This window comes from Nothobranchius furzeri, chromosome 15, assembly GCF_043380555.1.
Source record: "Nothobranchius furzeri strain GRZ-AD chromosome 15, NfurGRZ-RIMD1, whole genome shotgun sequence".
NCBI lineage: Eukaryota > Metazoa > Chordata > Actinopteri > Cyprinodontiformes > Nothobranchiidae > Nothobranchius > Nothobranchius furzeri.
The window spans coordinates 38,215,530-38,243,192 of NC_091755.1; the positions used below are offsets into that span (position 1 = coordinate 38,215,530).

General features: G+C 43.0%; 1 protein-coding gene across 3 annotated transcripts; it reads right to left on the minus strand.

Moving 5' to 3' along the window:
- On the minus strand, positions 1-27,612 carry LOC107390407 (membrane cofactor protein). 3 transcript variants are annotated; one of them, XM_070544814.1, is made up of 8 exons: positions 27,474-27,612; positions 21,081-21,168; positions 20,717-20,816; positions 20,325-20,401; positions 18,896-19,075; positions 18,634-18,813; positions 17,912-17,953; positions 1-348 (listed from the first exon to the last, which is right to left on the minus strand). In XM_070544814.1, exons 2-8 carry the CDS (start codon positions 21,127-21,129, stop codon positions 218-220), a joined length of 759 nt encoding a protein of 252 aa, XP_070400915.1. In that variant the 5' UTR covers positions 21,130-21,168; positions 27,474-27,612; the 3' UTR covers positions 1-217. The 3 variants fall into 3 exon arrangements, with proteins under 3 accessions (XP_070400915.1, XP_070400914.1, XP_070400916.1); XM_070544813.1 differs by lacking the exon at positions 27,474-27,612 and adding an exon at positions 22,055-22,149; XM_070544815.1 differs by lacking the exons at positions 1-348; positions 27,474-27,612 and adding exons at positions 11,628-11,962; positions 22,055-22,149.
- Between the last annotated feature and the right edge of the window lie 51 nt (positions 27,613-27,663).

The following is a 27,663-nucleotide window of genomic DNA, read 5'->3' on the forward strand; positions in this document are numbered from 1 at the left end:
AACTGAAATCAGGTGGGTTGAAGCAGGGTTAAAACCAGCCCGATTCTGGTCGGTAACAAGATGGCGCCTGTGCTTGGCTTAACCGCAGTCACCGGCCACATTTTCAAACTTTTCTCCACTAACCTCTTTTCCACCTTGCTCCTGTCTGCAATCCTCTTCAGTAGTGTCCCTGCTACCATCTCCTATGATCACCAGACTCTTTTGTCCTTCCGTTCATTCACGATCGCCCAAGATGCACCGATGACGTACCTTCCTGTTTGTTTACCTGAGTGGCACACTGGCTCGGAGCCAAATGACGATTCCAACCAGGGCGCCTCCAGCGATGTTTATCCAGTCCCGGGAAAACGTCTGAGGAAAAGAGGTAAATGAGCAGGAATCCAGGTGAGAATAAGACTTCTCTTAAAGCGTGGTTAATCTAGTAAACATTGGCGTGATCTTCTAGCTTCTTGTCCTTTGTTTGGCGACCTGAGCGCCACTTCCGCATTCCCACCAGGCCGCTCTGCGGCGCGGTTTCTCCGTCCAAGTTTTTTAAGGTCGGTTTATCCTCATTCCTCAGTGGTCTCTCCTCCTGTTCCTTCCATAAGTGGTTTTTATAAACACCGTGGATAACCCCGCTAATTTACATCCACTAACTCATGCTGTTTCTGTAGTTTCTGATTCCTCCACCTCACTCAGCATGGCTCTATTAAATACCTGCTCTGTTAACAATAAGTCCTTCCTGCTCAATGATCAAATTATCTCTAAAAACCTGGATTTTCTGTCTGACTGAAGTTTGGCAGCAAACATCTGATTATTCTGCTCTGATTGAACTCTGCCCGAGTGGTTATTCTTTTCTTAGCCAGACCCGGGGTTCTGGTCCTGGTGGAGGCCTAGCTGTTGTTTTCAGAGACCATCATCCATGTAGCTCTACAACCTCTGGTCACTTTGCTTCCTTTGAACTGCAGCTGATTGAAGTCGGGCATAAGGACCCGTTCTACTGTGCTGTGGTCTGTCATCCGCCTGGTCCAAACAGTTCTTTCCTTCAGGAGTTTAGTGACTTTCTATCCTCCACTGTGAAGCTGTCCAGACGGGTGATTGTTGGTGACTTTAACATCCACATTGATGATCCCTCTGATCACTTTGCCATGAATTTCTCCAGCCGTATGGACACCTTCAGCTTTACCCAGCATGTTTCTGGCCCCATACACACCAGGGGGCACACTCTAGACCTTGTTTTTACCCTGGGTCTAAATGCTGACAGTGTTTGTCCTGAGGACGTTTATATTTCAGATCACCATTGCATTTTCTTTAACTTGGCAGTTTCTGCGTCCCCACCTCCTGCCCGCCGTATGGTTAGTTATCGTTTTCTTAATGAGAGCAAAGCTAGCAATTTTTCTGCTGCTTTTGTTCCACCCTGTTCTTCTGATAACGACCCAGATTCCTTAACTTCTCAGTTCAACGAGCACTGCCTCTCCATTCTGGACAACATCTGTCCTGTCAGAACCAGATCAGTTCCTGCAGTGAACCCTACTCCCTGGTTTAACGACAGCCTTCGCAGCCTGAAGCGCCAATGCAGAAAAATCGAGCGCTTGTGGAAGAAAACCCATCTCCACGTCCATCTGCTGCACCTAAAAGATCTTCTGACATCCTTTAACTCTGCAGTCAGAGACGCTAGGGTTTCCTATTTCTCCAACCTGGTGTCCCAGAGCAAAGGGAACCCCAAGGTGCTGTTTAACACCATCAGCAGCATCGTCTCTCCTGCCACTCCTACAGCCTCCATCCACTCTGTTACAGACTGTGAGAACTTTCTGTCTTTCTCTGTGGACAACGTCAATAAGGTTAGATCTAGCATCTCTCCTTCAGCCTTATCACTGCCTCTCCCGACTCCAACCAGGCCCATCATCCTAGATAGCTTTGCTCCTGTTTCTTTGCCTGAGTTAACCAAACTAGTTAACTCTATGAAGACCTCTGCATGCCCCCTCCACATCTTACCCTCATCTTTGTTTAAAAGTGCTTTTCAGTCCATCGGTCCCAGCGTGCTCTCTATAATTAATGCTTCTCTGGTTTCTGGTCAGGTCCCTGCTTACTTTAAGAACGCTGTAATCCGCCCACTTCTTAAAAACCGAGTCTTGATGCCTCTCTCCATAGCAGCTTCAGACCCATCTCTAAACTTCCATTCATCTCCAAGATCTTGGAAAAGGTTGTGGCTAAACAACTCACAGCTGCTCTTGATGAACATAACATCTATGATTGCTTAGTCAGGTTTTCGTAGAGCTCATTCTACTGAAACAGCTCTTCTTAGGGTCTCTAATGACCGTCTGACTCACAGTGATGCAGGGGACTGTTCTGGTCCTGCTGGACCTGACTGAAGCCTTTGACACTGTTGACCATCGCCTGCTACAGGAGAGGCTGAGAGACTGGGTAGGCCTATCAGGAACTGCTCTGCAGTGGTTCTCCTCTTATCTTTCTGAGCGCTCCTTTTCTGTGGCCATCTCCAAGTTTAGGTCCTCCACCACCTCTCTTACCCATTGTGTCCCACAAGGTTCTGTGCTGGGGCCTCTGCTCTTCCTCCTCTATCTTCTCCCTCTTCAGCACATCCTGAGCTCCTTCAAAGGAATCTTCTACCATCTTTATGCAGATGACATCCAACTGTACATCTCCTTTAAGCCCCAAGAGATGTCTAAGCTGCAGCTCTTACACACCTGCTTAGACTCTATCAAAACCTGGATGGCTGGGAGCTTTCTTCAGCTGAATGAAGATAAGACTGAGATCCTCATCTGTGCCCCAGACAAGCTGGTTCCCAAAGTCAGAGACTCTCTTAGTCAGCTTGCTTCTCACACCAAACCCTCTGTCAGGAATCTTGGCGTGACCTTTGACCCAGCTCTCACCCTGGATTCTCATGTCAGTTCTCTTGAGCCCTCTCCTGTACTCACTCTACACCCACGACTGCACGGCCACGAGAAACTCCAACATCATTGTGAAGTATGCGGACGACACCACAGTGGTGGGTCTCATCACCAATGGCGATGAGACGGCCTACAGGGAGGAGATCAGCGCCCTGACCCACTGGTGTCAGGACAACAGTCTCACCCTCAATGTCACAAAGACAAAGGAGATGATAATGGACTTCCGGAGGAGCAGAGGAATACACACCCCCATCACCATCAACGGCGAAGCTGTGGAGAGGGTGAGCAGCTTCCGTTTCCTTGGAGTTCATCTGACTGAGGATCTTACGTGGTCAGTGCACACGAACAGTACAGTGAAGAAGGCACAGCAGCGCCTCTTCTTTCTCAGGAGACTGAAAAGATTTGGCATGAGCCGCCGCATCCTCAGGACCTTCTATCGCTGTGCCATTGAGAGCATCCTCACTGGATGCATCTCCGCCTGGTATGGCAACAGCACCGCTTACAACCGCAAAGCTCTCCAGAGAGTAGTGCGGTGTGCAGAAAGGATTATTGGAGGTGAGCTGCCCTCCCTCCAGGACATCTACAGGAAGCGATGCCTGAGGAAAGCGGGGAGGATCATCAAGGACTCAAGTCACCCCAGCCATAAACTGTTCAGACTACTTCCATCAGGAAGGAGGTTCTGCAGCATCCGGTCCAGAACCAGCAGACTGAGAGACAGCTTTTTCCATCAGGCCATCAGACTGCTGAACACTGCGCAGACACCTCACCCTCACCACTGAAACTCCAACATTACACGCTCCATACTGTACATTAATGCCACTGTTTTGCACATACCAACCTCTGTACATTTTATATCTCTTATCTTATTGTTTACTTTATTCATTTGTAAAACATGTATATACACACTATACACACACAAACACACTCACACGCACACAAGTAGAACAATATATTTAAAAAAAATACTTGCATAAACATTTAGTAATGTATATACATTACATCTTATACATATTATTACTTAGATTAGCCATTTTTATATTTTGCTTGTTTTTACATTACTGTATTTTTGCACAACTCTGTTGCTGTGAAGCTCGCACACAAGAATTTCACTCACATGTACTGTACCAGTGTACCTGCACATGTGACGTGACAATAAAAGTGATTTGATTTGTTCGCTCTTCCTTCTTCCATCTCAGGAACGTTGCTAAGCTGAGTCCCATTCTGTCTCACTCTGCACTTGAGACTGTTCTCCACACCTTCATCTCCTCACACTTAGACTACTGTAACTCTCTTTTCACGTGTCTGAGCAGAACCTCCCTGAACTGTCTGCAGGTGGTTCAGAATGCCTGTGCTCGGCTTCTGACCAAGTCCTCCAAACACACCCACATCACCCCGCTTCTCCTCCAGCTTCATTGGCTGCCAGTCAACTTCAGGGTTCATTTCAAGATCGTGGTTCTGGTCTATAGGGTCTTACATGGACAAGCACCATCTTACATTGGTGATCTTCTTAGTCCCTACAGCCCCAGTAGGTCCCTGAGGTCCAGTGATCAAAGCCTACTGGTTGTGCAGCGCACCAGGCTTAAGACTAAAGGTGACAGATCATTTGCTGCTGTGGCCCCTAGACTCTGGAACTCCCTCCCCCTGAGCCTGAGATCAGTGGACTCAGTGGACTCCTTTACAAAGCAGCTGAAAACTCACTTGTTCAAAGTGGCTTTTGTATGACCTTCTTCACCACTCTCTTTATTCTGTTCTCCCCACCTATTCCACCTTGTTTATGTATTTAGCAGACGCTTTTGTCCAAAGCGACTTACAAGTGATAATCGGCATGTTGCCCTTGAGGCTAACAACAACAATAACTACAACAACTTGACATCAATCATGGAGAGGAGGGAACAAGGAGTGGACAGTAGAGAGGGGGAAGTGTGCAGGGAGGGTGCTAGTTTAGAAGATGTTCTCTGAAGAGCAGGGTCTTCAGGAGTTTCTTGAAAATTGAAAAGGAAGCCCCTGTTCTGGTAGTGCTTGGTAGGTCATTCCACATTTGTGGAATGATGCATGAGAAGAGTCTGGATTGTCCTGACCGTGGTGTAGGCACTGCTAGCCGACGATGACCGGAGTGGCCGGGCCGAGACGTAAGCCTTTGCAAGAGGATTCAGGTAGATGGGAGCCGTACCATCATGGACTTTGTATGCTAGTGTTAGCAATTTGAATTTGATGCGTGCTGCTAGCGGTAGCCAGTGGAGCTCAATGAACAGAGGGGTGACGTATGCTCTTTTTGGCTGATTGAAGACCAGATGTGCCGCTGCGTTCTGGACCATATGAAGAGGTCTCACAGTACAGCCTGGAAGACCAGTTAGAAGGGCGTTGCAGTAATCGAGGTGGGAGATGACAGTAGATTGCACCAGGAGCTGGGTGGCATGTTGTGTTAGGTATGGTCTGATCTTTCGTTATACGAAGAGGTCGCAAAGAGAAGAGGTCCTAGTACAGAGCCCTGGGAGACTCCTGTAGCAAGATGGTGCATGGTAGAGGACTGTCCAAGCCAAGACACACTGAATGATCGTCCTGTGAGGTACGATTCAAACTAGGCATGTGCTTTCTCTGTGATGCCCATGCTAGAGAGTGTGGACAAATGGAAGCCATGGTTGACAGTGTCAAATGCAACCTTCCTCAGGATCCACTGATTTCCCTCTTTCCTATTCACTCTCTCTCTTTCTTAACATTTTTTAATCACAATTGTCTATTTTTGCTTATTTTAAATATATATTTAACCATTTTCTAAATTCTCGTTTATATTTTTACATTTTTTGTTTTTGTGAAGCGCCTCATGATTTTTATCTTGAGAGGCGCTATAAAAATGATATTTTCTTCTTCTTTCTTCTTCAAAATGTGCCAGATACCGGCCCTCGTGACCTAGAATTGAGTAGCCCTGCTGTAGATATTGTGGAGCTGTGCTGGTTGATGTCGCTCTGCAATAGTACGTGGACATCGTGGGCAGTTCCACTGGATTGGCAGACCAGGGTGGTGGTCCCCCTATTTAAAAAGGGAAACCACAGGGTTTGCTCCAACTACAGGGGGATCACACTTCTGAGCCTCCCTGGTAAAGTCTATTTAGGGATTCTGGAGAGAAGGGTCTGTTGGAATGTCAAACCTCCGATTCAGGCAGGGCAATGTGGTTTTCGTCCTGATCGTGGAACACTGGACCCTTAGGAGGGTCATGGAGGGTTTGTGGGAGTTTGCCCAATCAATCTACATGTGTTTTGTGGATTCGGAGAATGCGTCCTACCGCATCTCTTGGGGAGCTCTGTTGGGGGTACTTTAGGAGTATGGGGTACCACCAGGCCCTCTGATACAAGCTGTTATGTCCCTAAATGATCGATGTCAGAGCTTGGCGCCCATTGCCTGCAGTAAGTTGGGCTCATTTCAGGTGAGAGTTGGACTCCGTCAAGGCTGCTCCTAACAATTCTATTCATAACTTTTACGTACAGGATTTCTAGGTGCAGCCAATGTGCTGAAGGGATCTGTTTTAGTGGCCTGAGGATCAGGTATCTGCTTCTTGCAGATTATGTGGTCCTGTTGGCTTTAATAGACAGTGATCTTTAGCTTTTGATGGAGCAGTTCACAGCTGAGTGTGAAGCGGCTGGGATGAGAATCAGCTCCTAAAAATCTAAGACCATGGTCTGGAGTCGAAAAAGGGTAAAATGTCATCTCCGGGTCAGGGACGAGGTTCTTCCTCAAGTGGAGGAGTTTAAGTGTCTCTGGAGTCTTATTCACAAGTAAGGAAAAGATGGTCCCAAAGATTGGTAGGCGGATTGGTGCTGCTTCTGCAGGGATGTGGGCGTTGTACCGGTCGATCTATGTTCCTACCCTCCTCTATGGTCACGTGCTTTGAGACCAGAAGAATGAGATCACAGATACAAGCGGCCAAAATAAGTTTTCTTTGTAGGGTGGCTGGGCTCTCCCTTAGAGATAGGGTGAGAAAGTTGGTTGTGCGGTAGTGGCTCAGAGTAGATCCCCTGCACCTCCACATTGAGAGGAGCCAGTAAAGACGGCTCGGGCATCTGGTTAGGATGCCTCCTGGATGCCTCCCTGGTGAGGTTTTCCATGGCACATCCAACAGGATGGAGACCCAAAGCTAAGATCCAGGACACGCTGGAGGGACTAGGTCTCTGGGCTGTCCAGGGAATGCCTTGGGATTCCCCAGAGAAGCAGGTCCAAGTGCCCAGGGAGAGGGAAGTCTGGGCCTCTCTGTTCAGGCTGCTGGCCCCACGACCCAACCCTGGATAAGAGACTTAAAATGGGTGAAAGGATGGAACAAGAACGCTGCTAACAGCTGAAGCTATCTGCTCAGGCTGGTGTTAACAGAGGCTCGGCTTACTGTGGCTCTGCGGTAGTGTTGCTGCGACCAACATTTGAACATAGCTGACGTTGAAGTGGGTTGGAACATGTAGAAGTAAGCACATGACGTGTTATCACAGCCTTGCTCAGAACAGAGGGTTTTTCTCTCGCCTTTTTTACATTTCTAATTCACACAGAAAGCCAGTCACACACTGCTTAGACTTTTTGGTATGCTACCTTTGACCACCCAAATTGTCTTTATTCAACAGCAACAAGGAAATGGTGCTTTACATTTTCCTGCCTCTGTAAACTTTGATCATAAACCATGTTATCTGCTTCAGCACATGCATCTAGCTCATTGAGCGAGACCCCGTGTCGGTGCATGTATCCATGATTGATACAGCTGCTATTACACCTGTTACTGAAGCATTAAACTGTGTTTAAATGGAGGAGCGTCTCCACCTGTCAACAGGATGAGTTTCTGCTACAAGTCTCATCTACCCATCACTAGTACCAGCTGATTTTGGGGAATCCTGGCTGAATGTCTCCCTGCACTGTGATCTTTAACAAAAACTCAGGCAACAACAGAGGGAAGAAAAATAAATTTACTGGAGAAGTTTTAGGTGACTTGATGACACTGTTTTAGTAGTTTTTGACCAAGGACAACACATTTGCAAAGCAAAGAACACAACTAAAGTGCCAAACTAAAAGGAGATGAATGTTAGTATTATAAATTTTGAGTTCGCCAGTCAACTTTTCATCCACAAGATGCCACTATACTCTGCTTGAATGTTTAATCAGCTGACAAATACTTTATAACTACATTCTGTAACGTAATGGCTAACGAGCAGCTGTATCATCTATTAGTGTCTTTAACATCATTTGCTGATACTGGTTAAAAATAAAACTACCAGATTAAAAACCAGTTCACAAAAGCAGTTTTTGTCTGTCTGTTTTTTATGTCTTGTGTAAATGTTTAGCTCTGCTGATACTTTCAGTTTTTCACAACTAAGGTTTAAATTTTAACTAGATGTTTAACAGTGGAAATGTTTTGACCACATTATTACTTGTTGTGGTAAAAAAATATGTCATCATGTCTCATGCTTGGGATCATAGAGTAGACTTTTTTAGACCTAAGCAGGTAAAGTGTATTTTATTTTTTATGTGTACTTCTTTATTGAGCGGCAAATAGCAAAAACATGTCAGATGTCCTGTGCAATAATAAAATCATCATCAAGTTGAGGTCCTGCTCCGTGAAGAGCACCTCAACGTAAAAAAAAAACGTAATATTCAAAGGAAATTTCTTGAAACCTAAATGTGCAGGAAGTTAGAAGGACATCCTGTGGTCATAGTTTGGTACTGCAGTCCCTGTTTCAAAACAGTCTGCTGAGTCTTCAGTCCATCATCAGAGGAAGTTCCCCAAAGATCATCTTAAATTATCTTTTGAACGCTGAACACCCTTTTGATTGTGATGATTATTGTTAGAACTGTTTTGTGTTGTCTTGTGCTTCTTGTTGTCATGAATCAAAGAAGCATGCTTCTCCTCGTCACCAACTTCCTCGTCAAGGTCATGAGGGCAGCAGCAGCCTTTGCTAGGAAGTGCAGACATTCTCTATCTAGTAAATCCTAGCTTTCCCTGGGATCACTAGGCTTTCCCACGCCAGCCTACAGATATAAACGCTCCAGTATATCTTGGTCAAGAAGGGGTCTCCTGCTGCAGGACACACCCAAACACCTCCCCAGGGAGGCATTCCAAACCACCTCATCCACCTCCTCTCTATTGGGCCATTCCCATCTGTACCTGGTTGGCCCAGCCCGGATAGCATAGCTTGCTTATATATCTGGCCTGCCTTTTTTCAGGGTGCAACGAGACTGTTTTTCAGCCCTCTTTCTGAGGTGGTCTGCTTCAGGCTGACCAGGGCCAACACACCCACTGCTGACTGATAAGCCGGCTTATCAGTCAGCAGATTCACACCTTCCATTAGAACAAGCCTCTGATTGGTGGGTAGAATCAGCATAGGCGGAAATCCCGGGGGGATGCCCCCCCTCGCACAAAGTTGCCCCCCACAAAAGTTATTGTAAACACATAAATGCTATCAGTAAACCTGTATTGTCTTCTAAAACCACAACGTAAACGTAAAGTTGGTACGGTCGGTAAGTAGAAACTTGCATTTTGATAAAGACATCTATAAGAAAGAAATGAAATGCCTATGAAATTGTTTCTAAATGGTTTCATTAGGCAAAGTCCAGTCACTTGAGCACAGGCAGCCAGAGCCTGTCAGACACAGGCAGAGTCACAGGTCAGTCTCTTATAAGGACATACAGTGTTGTATGAAGAGAGCATTTTTTTCATGTCCCCCCAAAAATTGCTCTATGAAGTTTTACTGTTTATTGCCCCCCCCCCCCCCCCCCCCAATTGAAATGGTTGGTTTATGCTTGACGCGTCCGCGAAATTGCGTCATTTTAAAAACCACGCCCCTCCACCGCACCTCCGCACGGACCAAACTTTCCGCACCACGCACCTAGGAAATTTTCTAACCACGCGTACGGTCGGACGTGGAAAAACATGGCGGACTGGCAAGAACTAGTATGGCAGAGGTTCGTAAATACAGACATTTGTATGATTCAGCTCTCAGAGATCACCGTCATCAACATGTTGTTAATAATTCTTGGAGAGAAATAGCTCGCACTGTCGGAAAAGACGAGGACGCTGTTAACAAATGCTGGAATACCATGTTGTAAACAACAGTAATTTTTACTTCTACTATGGTGTAGTGTTGGATGCATGCCGTAGAGCTCCATGCTGCCCCCTACAGGTTGGGAGAATATTGGCTCACCGCAGAGACAAGCCGCATGAACCATAAACGCTGCGAGTAGCGAAGCGCGTTCCATCCGCGAGCCGCATCACCAAGCGGAAAGTAAATGCGTCAAGCATAAACCAAGCTTAAGGCATGCTCATTTCATTATCATGCCGATTACCTAGAAGCTGAAAATGTCTCTGACTGCATTCCTTGCATACCTAAGCAAGGATGTGTGGAATCAACCGGGCCAGGCTGGGGCCGACTGGAGCTATCTGGGAGGGCCGACCAGGTACAGATGGGAATGGCCCAATAGTGGAGGAGCAGCAGCTCACTTCCTGCCTTAGCTCTCTTTTCACCTCAACAGAACAGCTCAGCATCTGCACCACTTCAGGACTCTGTTGCAGAACCATAACTATGATTTCTCTGCCTCTTTAGAGCAATAGATGCAAACATGGAGTAAAAATAAGCTGCAACTAAATCACTGCACATAGTAGTGACACCTGGGACAGCAGCAGCAGCAGCAGCTTCACAGTCCACATTAAAAATCAACACAAAGACACATAAAAACACATTAAACTGCAGCAAACATACTGCGCTACAACTGGAACCAACCAGTATCTGGACAAGTGCTCAAAGCTTTACAAACACAAGATAAAAACCATCAAATTCCTCATTTGCTCTTGGAAAGTCCTGACATGAGCATTACAGAACAAAAGACTGACACTGCTGGACCTGGGCTTCCTGAGCAGAGTCCTTAATGCATCATTATGAGCTACTTTAAGCTTCTGCAAGCGGTCTCTTACACCACAAGGGTGCAGCATACAGAGGTGTGGTGTGTTCTGAAGAGGTGGATTTTTACATTGTCAGAACTCACAGGAAACCTCCTGACCAAAACACTGGCTTGGGCATGCAGACTGCAACATTGCCAATAAAGAGCTGATCGGTGACTCAAATATTTAGTTTTGTCACTGACGCTTATCTTCTTGCCACCCAAGTAAAAGTTTGGGAAACAAAGAACAATCTCATTCTCAAGTCTGCTGGGAACATTTACAAAAAATAAACAGACATTTTGTTCTCTAGATTTACTTTAATGAGCAAATTGTTAAAAAAAAAGCGAATATACACAATTAATACGTGCTCAGAATGACATAAATGATGGGTTCCTCTGAAATGTTTGTTTCATAAATAAAAATCTGAGCCAGATCATGGATCAGAGATTCATCTGAACACAATCAGCAGGGCTCTGCGCCACTATTCTACATCTTTTGATTAGTTGGTGGTTTATGAAACTTTGAGATTAGTTTACAATTAGTTATTTAAAGCACAGGTATTGGTATCACACAGAAAATTCCCACTAAAACCTTCCAACTATTACAATACCATCTAAAAAGCCCACACATAAGCAAACGTCTGATGTGCAACAAGCTGAAGCTCGTGGCTTTTGCATGAAGGCATTTAAAATACATCATTTGTTTTGGCATCATTGGTTCAGATCCTCCTACTTCCTTTCAAACTGAGCCTCTGTTATACAAAACAACACTGAATCACGCAGCGCTTCCGTTTTAGTTACACAAGTCAATACTTTCTGGTTAGCTTGCATGTACAAAGTTTGAAATGAAAAACATCAATTTCACAGCAAATATATACATTCATAGATCGAAACGTTAAGTCTCTCTATACAACAGCATTAGAAGGCCTAGCTGTGGGTTAGAATTTAAAACATCCCCACGGAAATCCTCGGGAAGTGGCTAAGCAGCAAAGCTCTGCTCAAAATAATAATGGGACTGAGTTGTGTTGATGCAAGTCTCAGTTGTCATCTCAAGCTCATTTCTAAAAAAGTGCATAAACTCCACAGAGCATCGTCAGGTTGGCCCGAGATGTTCCTCCTCTAAGGAAGACGTGTCTACATCCAGAAGAACTGGACCACCAGGACCGCGATGCTTACTGAGGACAAAAGAAGCAGGAAAAACTCATGGACAACTTTTAGACAAACAAGGGTTAAACAGCTTTAGACTGGTGGAAAGGTTTAATTTTATGCTTTTGAGAAAGAGTGGTTGTCCAAGAGGTCAGGCACCAGCTTAAATGGTAGCCTGGCCTGTTTGTGTACAGCGTCATCTTAGGGTTCTACAACCCCCCAAGGCGCTTCACAACACAATCAGCCATTCACACGATGGTGGGGATGAGCGTGATGAAGCCACAGCTGCCCTGGAGCTCATCGACATTACTCTAAAACAGAAACAAGATTCAAAATGGCTGAAAAATCGATTTAAGAGACCCATAAAGTTGTGAAGCACATGTTGAAACTCTCCTATGCAGCCAGTCACTCATCACACCTTCTAAAAAAGAGCAAGAAAACAAATGGGCCATTCCCATCTGTACCGGGTCGGCCCGGGCCGGGTAGCGTAGGTTGTTTACATATCTGGGTGGCTTGGTATTTTTCCGGGCCAACCAAGGCTCATTCTCAGCCCTCTTCTCGAGGGGGTCTACTTCAGGCCGACCAGGGCCAACACACCCACTGCTGACAGCAAATTCACACCTTCCATTAGAGCAAGCCTCTGATTAGTGGGTAGAATCAGCCCACATGGGCTTAAGACAAGGATGTGTGGAATCAACCGGGCCAGGCTGGGGCCGACTGGGGCTACCCGGCCCGGGCCGACCCGGTACAGATGGGAATGGCCCATTAGTGCCACTCCTACAAAGCCCCTTTGCATTTCTGTAACTAAACGAGTGCGAGTGACGCACATCGTGTCTGTGAGGTCATTCTGTTGACCTCAGTCAGAATGATGTTATCAGTCTGAAACTCAAACATCACATCAGAGCTTGAGGGACTTTATAGGAGAGCCCTGATTTGAGCGAGCACACCTGACAACACCCCTCTGACAGAAAAAGCTTAAACCTCCAAGCCTCACAAATGTGCTACATCTCTACTAACAGAAAGAAAAGCCGCCCACATAAAAATAACAGAGGAAAGGTAAAGGGCAGATGTGAAAATACATTCATTTACCTGAGCGTATGCTACCACACCACCGATGAGAACAACTAGAACTGGTTTCAACAAAAAATGATGATGACATTATTTCTGTGGGTAAAGTTATGTGGGTGATAGGGCTGAACGATTTTGGAAAATAATCTAATTGCGCTTTTTTTCTTCAATATTGCGATTTAATTCACAATTATTTTCATTTTTTCAACTAACTGAAGCAAAAAAAAAAAAAGATCTGTGTAACTTGTACTGAATATCAACAAGTTTATTTGTCTACACATACATGAACACTCACAAGTAAAGACAACATCTTGCATTTGAAGGTGAAATGCTTTGCAGCCAGGAGCACATCCCTCTAAGGAGAATAGGTATTAGCATCAACTGTGAAAATTTATTTGCAGGAAAGAAGTGTGTCCCGTTTATTGAAGTCTTTTGCGTCTAGAGTTTTGGACGTCTTGTCCATGCACAGCTTCCGTAGTTCAGTTACGTTCACAGCTGCTAGCCAAAACTCAGTGGAGTTGAAGTACAGTTTTCCAGCTTTACTAAAATATCTGTGTGTACTTATTTGATTAATGGCAGTTTTTACTTTTTATTAGACCCCAAATGTAAAAATTTGGCACGTTCATAATTCGTAATTTGTAAGAATCTATTCTGTGATATTAGCATTAGCATCCTTATGGGTTTTTCAATGTATATTAGCATTGTGCTAACCACTCGCTGCCAGTCAAATCGCAGCCTTTGCGACCACATCTGGACTCTGATATTCACGCCTTTATCACCTCACGTTTGGACTATGCCAACTCAGTACTTTTTAGTGTCAGTGTCTCCTCAATTGAGGGTCTCCAGAGAGTGCAGAATGCGGCAGCTAGATTCCTGACAGACACCTCCAGACGCTGTCACATTTCACCCATCCTTGCCCGTTTGCACCGGCTGCCTGTTAAATACTAATTCAGTTTAAGCAGTGTTTCCCTTCCATAGACATAGCCATGGCAGCCCGCCACGGCTGAAATCCCAGCGCCACGCCTACAAGATCAAGTTTCATTTATATATATATATGTATATATTATTATTATTTATTTATTTTTTTTTTTTTGCGCCGTTTCCCAAAGAAGCAGCGGGAACTACTCTGTTGTTGCTTGTGATCACAGCCGGCAGGCAGGAAGGAGGAGGAGGCAGGGCAGGGTGGTAACAGCTAGGGATGAGATAAAGCATTTTTGATGAATACGATCATGAAATGAGTAAAACTCGTAAATATCTGTAATTGTGCTGAAGGAAAATCCTCATTGGGTAACTGACTGTCTTCACGCTCTGTGATTGGCCAGTCACTGAGAGCGCCCGCCCCTCCCTCCACACAAAACTCAGCAGCCGGGAGCTCAGTCAGCTCTAGTGATGGGAATTCTGGCTCTTTTTAGAGAGCCGGTTCTTTTGGCTCAGCTCACTAAAAAGAGCCGTCTCTTTTGGCTCCCAAGTGGCTCCTCAGATTTTCTGTTGCTTAGAGTACATTTATAACCAAAATGATGCAAAACTATATGTAAAATGATGTACTAATGTAAAAAAAATGCAATATATCAAATATTTATCATTTTTATAGATTTAATAACAGAACACTAAGAATTCTCCCCGTTCCGACTGCTGATGCTCATTTTCTCACCGTCTTCGTCACACTCTCCTCCCTCTTGCTCGTCTTTTTCCTCCTCCTCATTCCCTCTCGTCTCCCTCCACCCGCATGTTCTCTGCTGTGTGTCTGGGTCTGATCCTCCCTCTTCCCCGCCCCTACTGCTCTGTGTGTGGACAGTCTGGACACGCAGTTACACATGTTGACCAATCGCCTGTGGCGTTCGCCAAAGCAAGAGGGGAGGGGGGAGGGAAGGGGACGGCTCCCAATGACGAGCCGGCTCCCGTCATTCACTTCAACGAGCCGGCTCTTGGTCGTGAGATACAGACATGTGATGGTTTTACCCTTTACCCTGGATCCCTTCTGAATGAGGCTGGTTAAACGTGCAAGAAGACCTTCAGGTTTACTGAACACGCATTACGGATCATCAACAATAATCATTATTATACCCAAAGCACAATAAGTCATTTCAGTAATTAAAATACATTTATACTGAACCAAGATAATATGTATGATGATTGTAATAACAGTAATAAAGTCAAGAGTTTATTAAAATTATTATTTAAAATTATTATTGTGAAACTTGAAGTGTCCTTCATCTTGGGATGCAGGGTTTCCCTTACATAGGCGTAGCCGTGGCGGGCCGCCACGGCTGAAATCCCACCGCCACGCCTACAACATCCCAAGTTTTATTGATGTTTTTTTTTTTTTTTTTTATTGTTGCGCGGTTTCCCGAAGAAGCAACAGGAACTACTGTGTTGTTGCTTGTGATCACAGCCGGCAGGTAGCAAGGAGGAGGAGGCAGGGCAGGGTGGTTACAGCTATGAGTGTACGGATAAAGCATTTTTGACGAATACGAGCAAGAAACGAGTGTAAAACTCGAAAATATCCGTAATCGTGCTGAATGAAATCCTCATTGGGTAACTGACTGTCTTCACGCTCTGTGATTGGCCAGTCAGATAGAGCGCCCGCCCCTCCCTACACACAAAACTGCAGTCGGGAGCTCCGTCAGCTCGGTCCAGGCATCAACGCACACACAGACAGTAAAGCCGGGCGGACACTGTGTGACTTTTTCACTTTTTTGAGCAGATTTTCCACTCGTGCGAGAATCCACAAGATCGGGGCGAGTTTTGCGCTGAGCGTCGTGTAGTGTACAGGGGGTTACGAGAGGCGATTAACACCACGTGACCAGCTACCGATCAGCAATCGTGAGCTCGCACGGACTTCCGGAGTGTTTAATATTTATCTCGTTCCTCATGAGGGTTGAAGCGGCGCAGCGAGCAGCTGCGACCCAAAAAGTATCAGAACCGCTCACGGCGCATTCACCATCCTGCATCAACTCCGCTCACCCGCTATTTCCCTAATAACACACGCTGTTCGTTTTTGTTTCTACACATTTTTTTTACTCACAAAGATTGTCAAGAAAGCGTGTTTGTCGTGTTCATGTCAAATTAAACTGATCACAAAACACAGATTTACTTTCTTTATTTCGTTTCCTCATCCAACCCCCATAAATCCCTGTGTGTCCTCCTGCAGCACTCCCGAAGGACAACAGGCAAAACAAGACAAAAAAGTCTGACGTGTTGTGTAAAAACTGCTATTTTTAGCATATTTTAGGTCCGACGTGTTGCTACCAGACGTACAGTGTGAGTACATGACTCGTGAGATCTGCCCTGCGCTGAAGTCGTACAGTTTGAGCTGAAGCTGTGTTACGAGTGAAAAAGCTGCACAGTGTCCGCCCGGCTTATTATAATGTTCACTGTAATGCATCTTGATGTTCTTAACAAATAAATTAAATCAAAGATATTGGTCAATAATGCCAAATATGTACATTTGTGTTTCAGTCCTTTTTATACTGGCTTAAAAATACTTCATTAAGTCTACTAAGCAGGGGTGTAGAACGTGTTTAATAGGGCCAGCCCAATTGGACCAAAATACAGGGGGCAGAGAGTCAAATAAAGAAGATGTTTTTCCAGATGCCAAGAAAAATTAAATGCCAAATCCACCCTGCAAAGTGTGTCACTGAGAGTTTAAAACAGAAATTATTATTGTGCAAATATTGGTGTACTCACCTTTAATACTAGTTATTACAATGCAGCAGTCGCTGGATTGGTGCAGTTCAAAGTGGAGTCCATCAAATAAAACAATATTTACATAAAGGTGAGACGTGTCATAACCCCCCCCCCCCCCCCCCCCCCCCCGCCAACAACACCACCACCACAGCTGGAAAAATTCCTAGGGGAAACACTGGGATGGAACAATAAAGATGATGTTTCAGCAGACATCACGGCTCCTGGCATGTTTAATCTGTGGGGCAAAGTTACAGTCGACCCAGCTTGACCCGGCTGGGAAAACGTGACCTTTGTCACAAATTAGAGGCCATTCATGACGCTACAATATTCTTGTGCAAATATTGGTGTATTCACCTTTAATACTAGTTATTAAAATGCAGCAGTTGCTGGATTGGTGCAGTTCAAAGTGGAGTGCATCAAATAAAACAATATTAACATAAAGGTGAGACGTGTCAAGCTGTTTCTAAATGAGCTTTATAAATAAACCTGGTATGGAGTCTTTCCCTAAGACAACTAATTAGACTCTTAATAACATCCAACATCATGTTTCATTAGAGTTGGTGACTGTCTCAGCTGATTATTACCTCGAATAATCATTCGCCTTCAGTTATTCTGTATAATCATTAGTCGTAGAAATATAGTAATACATATTTTTTTAACTATAATTTTGCTTCTCTGTCAAATTATTGATAAGTGTTGGTTCCCTGGCTACCCAAATGACTTATTTCCAGAGTCAATCGGATATTAAAGGTTCAATAATATTAACGAATCATAGTTTTATGGAACATTATACTTTGTTGAATACCTTTTATATTTTTCTGACTGTTTATAAATTTGGACCACTTACAAAACATTACACTGGTGTTTCGTGTGTGTGACCCCAACGATATTAGCTGTGTTTGCTACGAGCATCTATAAAAAAAAAACTACAAAATGAAGCTGACTGCTTTGATTTCACCTCATGCAGGTGACTTTTAGAACGTAACACCTGCGATAAACAAGGGACCACTGCACAGCAAATCTTTGCCTGTAAATTCTTTATTAAAAAAATGATACACTACTTTTAAATATTTGAGTGTACTGATAATTTCTTACGTGCGTTACATCCACTGATCGCTGCCTGACCGCCCCTCTGGTTAATAGATGGTGTTTGCCGTGTTTTACATTTTAGACCGTACCTTATTTGGGTGGATATTACATCGATGTACAAATCTGATACTCACCCAGCCCGCCGACCACACCCCCCACGAGACCATGTCCACTGCCTGTCAAACACAAAAAGCGAACCAATCAGAGGAGACAGCACAAATCCAAAATTAAGCATATTATTAGCTTTGCTTTACTCAAGACAGCTATAGAAAAACTGGGTTTTATTCAATGGCTTTTTAACTTAAATATCTCAGTGACAAGAACCGTTGTAAATAGTAAATAGCCTGTATTTGTAAAGCGTCTTTTTAGGGTTCTACAACCCCCCAAGGCCCTTCACAACTTAATCAGTCATTCACACGCTGGTGATGATGTCACAGCTGCTCTCTGGCACACTGATGGAAGTGGTACTGCCAAACATTGGCGCCACCGGTCCCTCCGACCACCACCAGCAGGCAAGCAGGTTGAGTTCCTTGCCCAAGGACACAACAGCAACTTTCTCTGGTCGAAGCCGGGATTGAACTTCTACCTTGTCAAATCCTTATTCAGTAAACGCTAATTTCTATGTCAAGTCATGTGAATTATAACATTACACAAGCAGCAGCATATCCGTGTTTATAGAGAAAAGCTTTTGGTGAACAGACTTGGGAAAGTTGAACTTTGTCCACTTTATTGAGAGAAGAAAATCTAAAGATCTAAAAAGTGGACATGTTGTAAAAATGTGACACCAAAGCAACTTCCTGAGTCTTGTTACCACAAGTTAATCACGTTGGATTTATTATCTTATAAAATGACTTACTGGAGCATTTTGGGATTTCAGGAGACCACCGATTATTCATCCCACATTTCAGAGAAGATGATCCAGTCATTGTGAAGCCTGCTTTACAGCGGTACTCCACTGTTGCTAAGTATTCATGTGGAGGTCGAGAACCACCAACAAACTCAGCATTTGGAATCACAGGGTCTTCACATTCAACCACTGCAAGCAAACAAATGGAATATAATGTTATTTTTTGGTAAATATTTCAAAAGGTTAAACTTAAGACACATGAAACACTCACAGACACATGTTGGCGGAGCGGGAGAGAACGTTCCCTGTTCAGAGCACGTCACTAGTTCATGTCCACTAAGCGTAAAGCCTTTCTTACAGGAGAAAAACACAGCATCTTGGAACTTGTAGACTTCTCTTTGGGGACTGAAGCCGCCATTTACAACATCTGCTGGTGGTGAACATGTGACCGCTACAAAAAATCAAACACCATCTATTAGACGGGAAACAAACATGTTTATGTAGGGCTGCTCAATTAATCGAATTTTAATCACGATTACGATCTGAGTTTTGAACGATTATAAAAACAAAACAAGCCGATTATTTGCTCCTCCCGCTTGCGCTGCCCTGAGTTGCAAATGAAGCGCTCCTCCCACAGTGTTGCCAACTTAGTGACTTTGATGCTATTTCTAGCAGCTTTTCAGACCCCTTTCTTGACTTTTTAAATCTTAAAAGTACCTAGCGAACACCTCAGAAACATCTCTGGTAACCCTTAGCTACTTTCTGGATAACTGTCGTCGACATTTCCTGCAGGTTAGCTAAACACTCCGCCTGCGCTCCGGACCGTTCTTCAGGACATTAGGAAAGGGAATGATGTAGTGATGTGTCAGTCGCTAAAGAAACGGCTCTCAGAGTCGGCTCTGTTGGAGTAACCAGAGTGAGTGACACACACATCGCACCTGCGGACTCCTGAGCCGCTAAAAATGGCTAAATGTGCGCATGCAGCGTGCTAAACACACATGCAGCTTGCCCCTGATTGCTGTGAGACCGGGTTGGGGGTGGGGGGTGCAGCTGTGGTTGGGACAATTATTACATTAACTGATGGACTTGTAAATAAATAGTTTATAAATAAGGTAGAAATAAGTTCCTCACGCTGATAAATAATAACTAATCTCTCTGAGGACACGGTGCTAGTGCACGCTCCTACAGCACCTTGACATGACTAAATAAATGGTATGCAACTTTTTGTGAACATCAATTTATTTGCATTTATTTGTTATAAATGCCACTGTATAATTCTTGCTGTCAGTATTTGCAGGATATTGGTATTTGGGTCTGTACTGGTTAGACTTAAATGAGTTAAACCAAGGTCTATAGCCCTTGGGTCATAGACTATGAGCTATAAGTATATTGGTCTTTTTATACTGGGAATCAGGAGTTCTTTTAGTGATCATTTTGTTTCTTATTTTTGTCCTGATTGTGCCCTGAGCAGTTTTATGACTGAATAAAAACAAATAAAATCAACATAAATTGAAAAATCGTCCTAAATAATCGTGATCTCAATTTCAGTCACCATAATCGTGATTATTATTTTTGCCATAATCGAGCAGCCCTATGTTTATGTTTATTTATTTGGCAGACGCTTTTATCCAAAGCGACTTACAATTCATAACCTATAGGGCATGTTGTGATCTCTGACAGGAAGAATGATGATCACCAACCTTCACACACAGGCAACCTGCTCAACCAGCCTTGGTCTCCACACATGATCTCGTTCGGACCACCAACTAAGTTGAAACTGACAAAAGAAAATAACATGTTAAAAGTAAAAGGGCAAACTATGTTCAAAACCCCATAACTAAACTGACCTAGTCAGGAAGTTTCTTTGTTTTGTAAACTCACTTTCCATTTTTCTACTCTGTCATTATTTATTCTGATTGTGTGTATTTATCTTTTTGTGTACGTGCTCCCTTAATATATGAATTTCCCCACTGTGGGGATTAATAAAGTCTATTCTTCACTGATTCATTACATATTCATTCATCACAGTCTGTTGGTAAAATGTGAAACCTGTCTGACCAGAAACGACTTAACTAATCACTTAACCACTAACCCTGTTTTACAAGTGAGCACAGCTTTAGCATCGGTCTCAATCCCACTGGGGTAGTCAATGTTCCCATGGGCCAGCTCTGGGAGAGGGCCACAGTTAAACCCTGGAACAAAAAAACAGTATTTATACAATACTGAAAAACATCATACATAATCACCTAACATCAGCAGGAAAAACACTGGAGTTATTAAAAACTGTAGGACTTAATTGTGTTGTTTAACTCATGTTTAGTCTCACAAACCAGTGTTTGAAATGGAAAGGAAATCTTTATAGAGCAAAGATGAGCAGATGTGAGTGAGGACTGACTTAATCAACACTAATTACAGGTAGGATACACCAGACTCTGTGTCCTAATGGTTGCACACACCTTGAGCAGCAGCAGCAAAGCTCAGCAGGAAGAAGGCAGTGAGACTCATGATGGATCTGACACAGTGACGTGGTGGCAGCAGGTTCTCCTGGGTAAGAGGAAAAGCAAAATGTAGACAAGAATATCAGAGATTTAATAATTAAAATGTAGCAATATTTCAAGGGGAATGCGGTTTTTCTGATGTTTTTACCTGCCAACTAAACTCGAGCTCATAATAATCTAACTCCAGCTGGGCTACAACAATCAGCACTTTACACACAACAAATCAAATCATCAAATTAAACTTTATTTATAAAGCGCTTTTCATACAAAAATGTTACTCTAAGTGTTTTACAGATTAAAAAGACCCACATATCTCAATAATGTCAATTTTGACACATCTCTACCCCCCCAACCCTGTGACACGCGCACACACACACACACACACACACACACACACACACACACACACACACACACACACACACACACACACACACACACACACACACCACTTGGGAACATAAGGAAACACTGGGCTGAGCTCAGATGAGTCAGTTTCGTAAGGAAACGTTAGGAAGGGGTGTTTCCATTCGCCCAACCTTGTTTCAGAAACAGTACAATTCAGCAATGAATGTAACGGATGTGACTAATTTCCTCCATCACTCAGACTTTGGGTGGCAACCACGGAAATTCATTGTCCAGTATATATGTCGATGGTGGCAACACCCAACGAACAGAAACGTGATTTAATACTAAATTACCTTTAAACGGGATAAAACGAAGTTATTAAGCAAACACGTGATAACTGTTTTACCTTAACATTCCGATTAGCCGAAAATAAAAAAAAAATCTCGTTTCATGGTTACAACTCTCCTTAAAATGACTTAAATGAAGAAAGGGTGTGATAAAAACTAACGGATTAGCTGATGCGCAGTTTTAAACACGTGAATAGTTAAATATAGTAAATAAATACGAAGTAACAGGAGTTTTACCCAACAATCTCTCCCACAGCTTGCAGTCTTCTATTGTTGTGGCAATATTTACTTCTTTTTCCGGTTTTTCTTCTTCTATGGTTATGATGACATCTGCTTCTTTTACACGAAACAGTGGAATAATGGGCGCGCTGCCGCCACCAGCTGGTAGGTTTTTGAACTGTTATTATGCTACTTCAACAACAGCTAATATTTACCTAAATGTTACAGAAAAATAATAGCAAGTTTATAAGTAAGCTATAAATATGATATGTGCTCATATTTCTACAAAAATATATTTTAATAGCTTCCTTCTTCTCTCACTACTTCTGCCACCTCTTGTGTCGTTTTAGCTGCAGTTTTACAACAAAGAATGTTTTAAATGTTGTTTTAGAATATATGAGAAACTTCCTTACGAGTTGAATAATTCTCAGATATGGTCAGTGATTTACAAAAACAGAATGAAAGTATTGAGTTATAATTAAAGCAACAAGGCTCTGTCAAAATAACACATTGTTTGGATGAGGAAATAAACACACTTTATGATGAATTGTGTGAGTTAATTTGTGGGGGGAAAAATAGAAAAATAACACACTGTAAACACAGCTATTCTCAGTTTCTTTTTATTAGAAAATGACTAATCTAGTTACACGATTGCCTCCAGTCCTAACAAAATACATATTTGTCTTAAAAAAACAAAATGTTACACAAGTGCAAAAAGCCTTTTTTTGTAACACACATCTATGAGCACAATCCTATTTTAGTTATTTTATAAAAGAACATTATTCTGGAATGTAAGCAGCCAGAAAAAACATTTTTTAATATATTTTACTATTAAGTTGTAAAATCCCGGCAAGTGGGTTATTTCTATGCAATTAAAAACAAAGTATTGGCTTTTAGCATTAAGGCACATTAAGTACACATTTTCTTTTGACATTGTTACCGGTGGAACCTGTGCTCGGCAGCCTCGCCTCTGCCAGTGCACCCCAGGGCAGCTTGGCTAGACCATAGCTCATCGCCACCAGTGTGTGAATGTGTGTGTGAATGGATGAATGATACACTGTAGTGTGAAGCGCTTTGGAGTCCCTACTCTGAGAGACGCTATACAAGTGCGGGTCATTTATCATTTATCATTTATTTCACCTCTCCTTTCTAACCGTAGACCTGATACTTCATGAGCCAACCTGAAATTAAAAGGAGGAGGCTTAGTCTAAAGTGTGTAAACAAAATGTGTGTGTGTGTGTGTTGTGATGGGAAAAATGTATTCAATGCTTATATTCTGAGTATTAGTTGAGACCATCTGTTTACAGAGGATAGAGGACCGTCTCTTGTTCTGTTGTATGATGGCCATTGCTAAAGCTAACTGTTTATTACAGACTCTGCTCTGGTATGCAGGGTATTAGTTATGCAGAAGCTGCCAATGAGTAAATCCACAAACTGATTTTAGGAGTTAGGTGTGTTTCTTCTATGTGGGCAGGCATGGGATTTGTGGAGTCAGAGCAGAGTAACGGATTGTAATCAGATGTAGGATTGTATCCATCCCTCCCTGCACGCAAGTTCATTGGTTAACCATGTGTTTTATTCTTTCACCAAGGATCACGGGAAGATTTATTTTCATTAAAGAATGTGTGTGTGTGTGCGTGCATGCGTGCGTGTGTGTGTGTGTGTGTGTGTGTGTCATCCCCAGCATGTACATTCACAGGTTGATCCGGTGACCCCTCTTCTCTCTGGGTGTTGGATCAACAAGACTTCTGTGCTCACTGAAGACAAAAGAACAAACATGTGATGTTTGTAAGTAAATAAAGAAAAAATAGAAAATAAAAGTAGAACTAAAAACCACTCATTTGAACCAACTGACTCAGGCAACACGACTCTGCTGGGAAACAAGGACTGCAGTTGTGCATAAACCACTGAAACCTACCAGCAGCGTCGTAACGTGTGACAGCAGCACAGCTCTGTTAAATAAACTGTTGAAAAAACATGTTTAGAAAAAAGCCCAAATGTTTGATGAGCCTTCACCAGAACCAGGATATAGAACCACCCACTGTTCTGTGTTTGTAGCAGCTTTGGTAGCATTATTAGGTCCTAGACAATATAGAGGATTTACAAGGGAAGTAAAAACGTCTGTTGACACATCATTACATCATTAATTGGGGCAGCAGTAGCTCAGGTGGTAGAGCGGGTTGCCTCATGATCGGAGGGTCATGGGGTCAAATCCAGCTCCCGCCAGGGGTATCCTGCTGTTGTGTCCTTGGGCAAGACACTTCACCCAACTTGCCTGTGTTGGTGGTGGTCAGAGGGGCCGACGGCACCAAAGGGCAGCCTCGCCTCTGTCAGACCTCCCCAGGGCGGCTGTGGCTACATGTAGCTTACCATCACTAGCAGTGTGTGAATGTGAGAGTGTGTGAAAGCGTCTTTGGGTGTCTAGAAAAGCGCTATATAAGTTCAATGCATTATTATTATTAATGTTTCCATTTTAGAACAGTACACTTGACTTTCACCTCATTTTTCTTACTGAGAGCGCTACAGCCTCTTCATCTTCAGCAGCATCTCTGTCTCTCTGGGCGGCGCTGTAACCCACCAATGACCAGTCAACATTACTGCTCAAGTGTGACAAGGCAGACGAAGCAACAGGAGTTCAACCCATCATGACCTCAGGCAGCAAACGGGCTAAACTGGTTCAGCAGGCCTACACACACACACACACACACACGCTTCACTTAATCAGCTTGATGGTTAACATTGACCCATTGTTTTGTGAGTGGATGAGATCGGCCAAGAAACGTTTATAATTGGTCATTCCATGCAACTTGATCTTTCCGAGCTTCATGAAGGACAGTCTGGACACAGCTGGCTCTCTTGCTAATCTGCAACATCAATGACAAAATCCCACAGAAAGTAGATAATTATTGTCAGAAATGGTGTTAAAATGTTGGCTTTTGGAAAAAAAGTCATTAAAGGGGTCTGCAAAGTCATTAAAATAGCAACAAAGTTACAAAGCTGCCATCGCTGCTCTGTTGATCTTAATGAAGCCTAATTCTTCCCAAGAGCCTATTACCCTGTGACTATTGAAAGGTTCCAGCTTTGAGGACAAATAAATATGGCATCAGTAAAGCAGCTCTTTCTAGACTTCAGCTGGTCCAGAATTCTGCAGCTAGGTTGCTGACTGGAGCTGACAGAAGACAACACATTTCTCCAATTCTGAAATCTCTCCACTGGTTGCCCGTGCAGTTCAGGATAAATTTCAAAATTATGCTTCTCACTTACAAATCCTTGAACCATCAAGCTCCTCCATATCTGTGTGAACTTGTCCATTACTACAACCCGCCGCGTGCTCTCAGGTCTGAAGATAAGCTCCTCCTAGCTGTTCCGAATTCACGTTTAAAAAGCCGTGGAGAGAGGGCTTTCTCTGTCTGTGCACCGACGCTGTGGAACACATTACCACTGCTAGTGAACCAACAGCTAGCATTTTTAAATCCCGCTTGAAAACTCACTACTTCAATAGCTTATATAACATAATTATGAACCTCACTTACATCTGCATTGTTTAAAAATGGACTTTACAATATCAACTTCCGTACTATTGAGGTTCTTTTTTAAAATGTTTTCTAATTTTTTATTCTCCCTGTGCCTTGTTGATTTTTAGCTGTTAGTTTTGGGAAATTTGTTGTATTTGCTTTTTATCTTTTATCTGTGTTCGCCATTTTTGTATAACGCCGGTTTAATTAACTAACATTTTTAGTGTACAGCGCCTTGTTTGGTTGTAATGCCTTGTGAATGCGCTTTATAAATAAAACTGGATTGGATTGGAAATACATCTGCCTTGGCGGCACATAAAACCTATTACAGCATCAGCATATTTATTTTTCAATTTAGTTCCAAGTTCAATCTCACCTTTGCATACTGGAGATCCAGTTGACCATTGACTGTTAATGCCACACGTCTTCGACTGGCTCATGTCCAGGTTTGCATCGGTACGTCACTGAAGACGAGTGTCTACAGGGTGGCTGAGAACCTTTAACTAACTCAGAATATCTGCTTTTTACAATCAACCCCTGCAACAAACAAATACGAGTGACTAACTAGATAAGTACAATCGATGCAAAAGTTTGGGTAGACTTGTTCATTTTTATGAAAAGAAAAGTGTTTTAGCACCACTGACTTGCATTCGTTTTTTCATTCTTCCGAGGTCCGAAAGTAGATGGGTGTGACTTCGGCGCCCTATGACTCCGTACCATCTACTTAAGCCTTCTCTCCTTTTTGAACCCTGCTATTTTCCAGTGAGAGAACCACTCTGCCATTTATTAGTCATTTCTTATAACCCTTTCACTACGTTTTCATGGCTCACAAACACATATGTCTAAATAAACAGTTTTAGATCATTCAAAATTAAATGTTAGTCTAACTTTTATAACTACGGGATCCTGATGTAGCGTAGTAAATCTACATACCGGTAACTAGAATTTAACGCTGTGCTATTCAGCTTTGTTGGATTCTGAGAAAGATCAAACAGTCTGGCTTATGAACTTATATTTACATAGATATCCACAGATATTTATATGATCAATAGAAGTTCATACACCAACTGACTTGGTCTATATTTAATCCAAAGATTAACATTTAATTTAAGGGATTTAATTAATAGCAAAAGTTTATTTATTAAATCAGAAGACTTAAAGAAATCTTTGCTCGTTCAGTGACCAAATGTACACCATTCTGTGTTTCATTTCAAAGAAGAGTCAGGTTTAAAAAGTTAAGAATTTATTACTAACAATTTAAAGATGACAATTTAAATGACAATTTATAAAACTTTGATATTAAAACTTGGTATTGAACAGGGATGTGTATTGTTGAAATTCTGGCGATACGATACATATCACGATACAGGGGAGACGATACGTTATATCACGATATATTGCAATACATCCAGTCAGACGTTACAAGCAATTTTTTTACTGAATTTATTGTAAGAATGTTGAATTAACAGTTCAAACTGATACGTAACATGTTTAACATGAGGTATCTGACCCATGATGGAGGGATTTACAGTTCAATGGTGGAAACAAAACCTGTTGCACACTGCTGCCAACTAGTGGGTGGCGATTGAATTGCACAAAACGAAAAGAAAATACACAAATGTTTGCATGTAAATTCTTTCAAAGATTAGATACACGGCTTTTGAATATCGATATAATATTGCTGGAAAAAATATCACAATATATTGCCATATCGATATTTTCTTACATCCCTAGTATTGAAGCAACCCTGTGTCTGGGTGAAAACTAACATGAAATGCGTGTGTTTGGATGTGTGAATGGAATCTCAGAAGGTTTATTTCAGAGAGAGAAAACGCGTTCTGGGTGAAAGAGTTGTTTTGCAGCTAACTTAAGTCTTTCTTAAAGGGGAACAGCATACGGACACAATCTGTGTTCTACCTCACCTTTCAGACGACCCTCTGTGTGGATCCGGAGGTCAAGGGAGGATGTTGTCAGCCTCTGGGTACTCGGTACGGTAAGGAAGACCCGAGTGGTACCGACTCTCTGGTCCAAGAGTTGCCGCAGGCACACAGGTGTTGAGTTTGCGTCTTAAATTAACTCTGAAGGAGTTTGCGTCAGCTGGTTGCAGGTGGC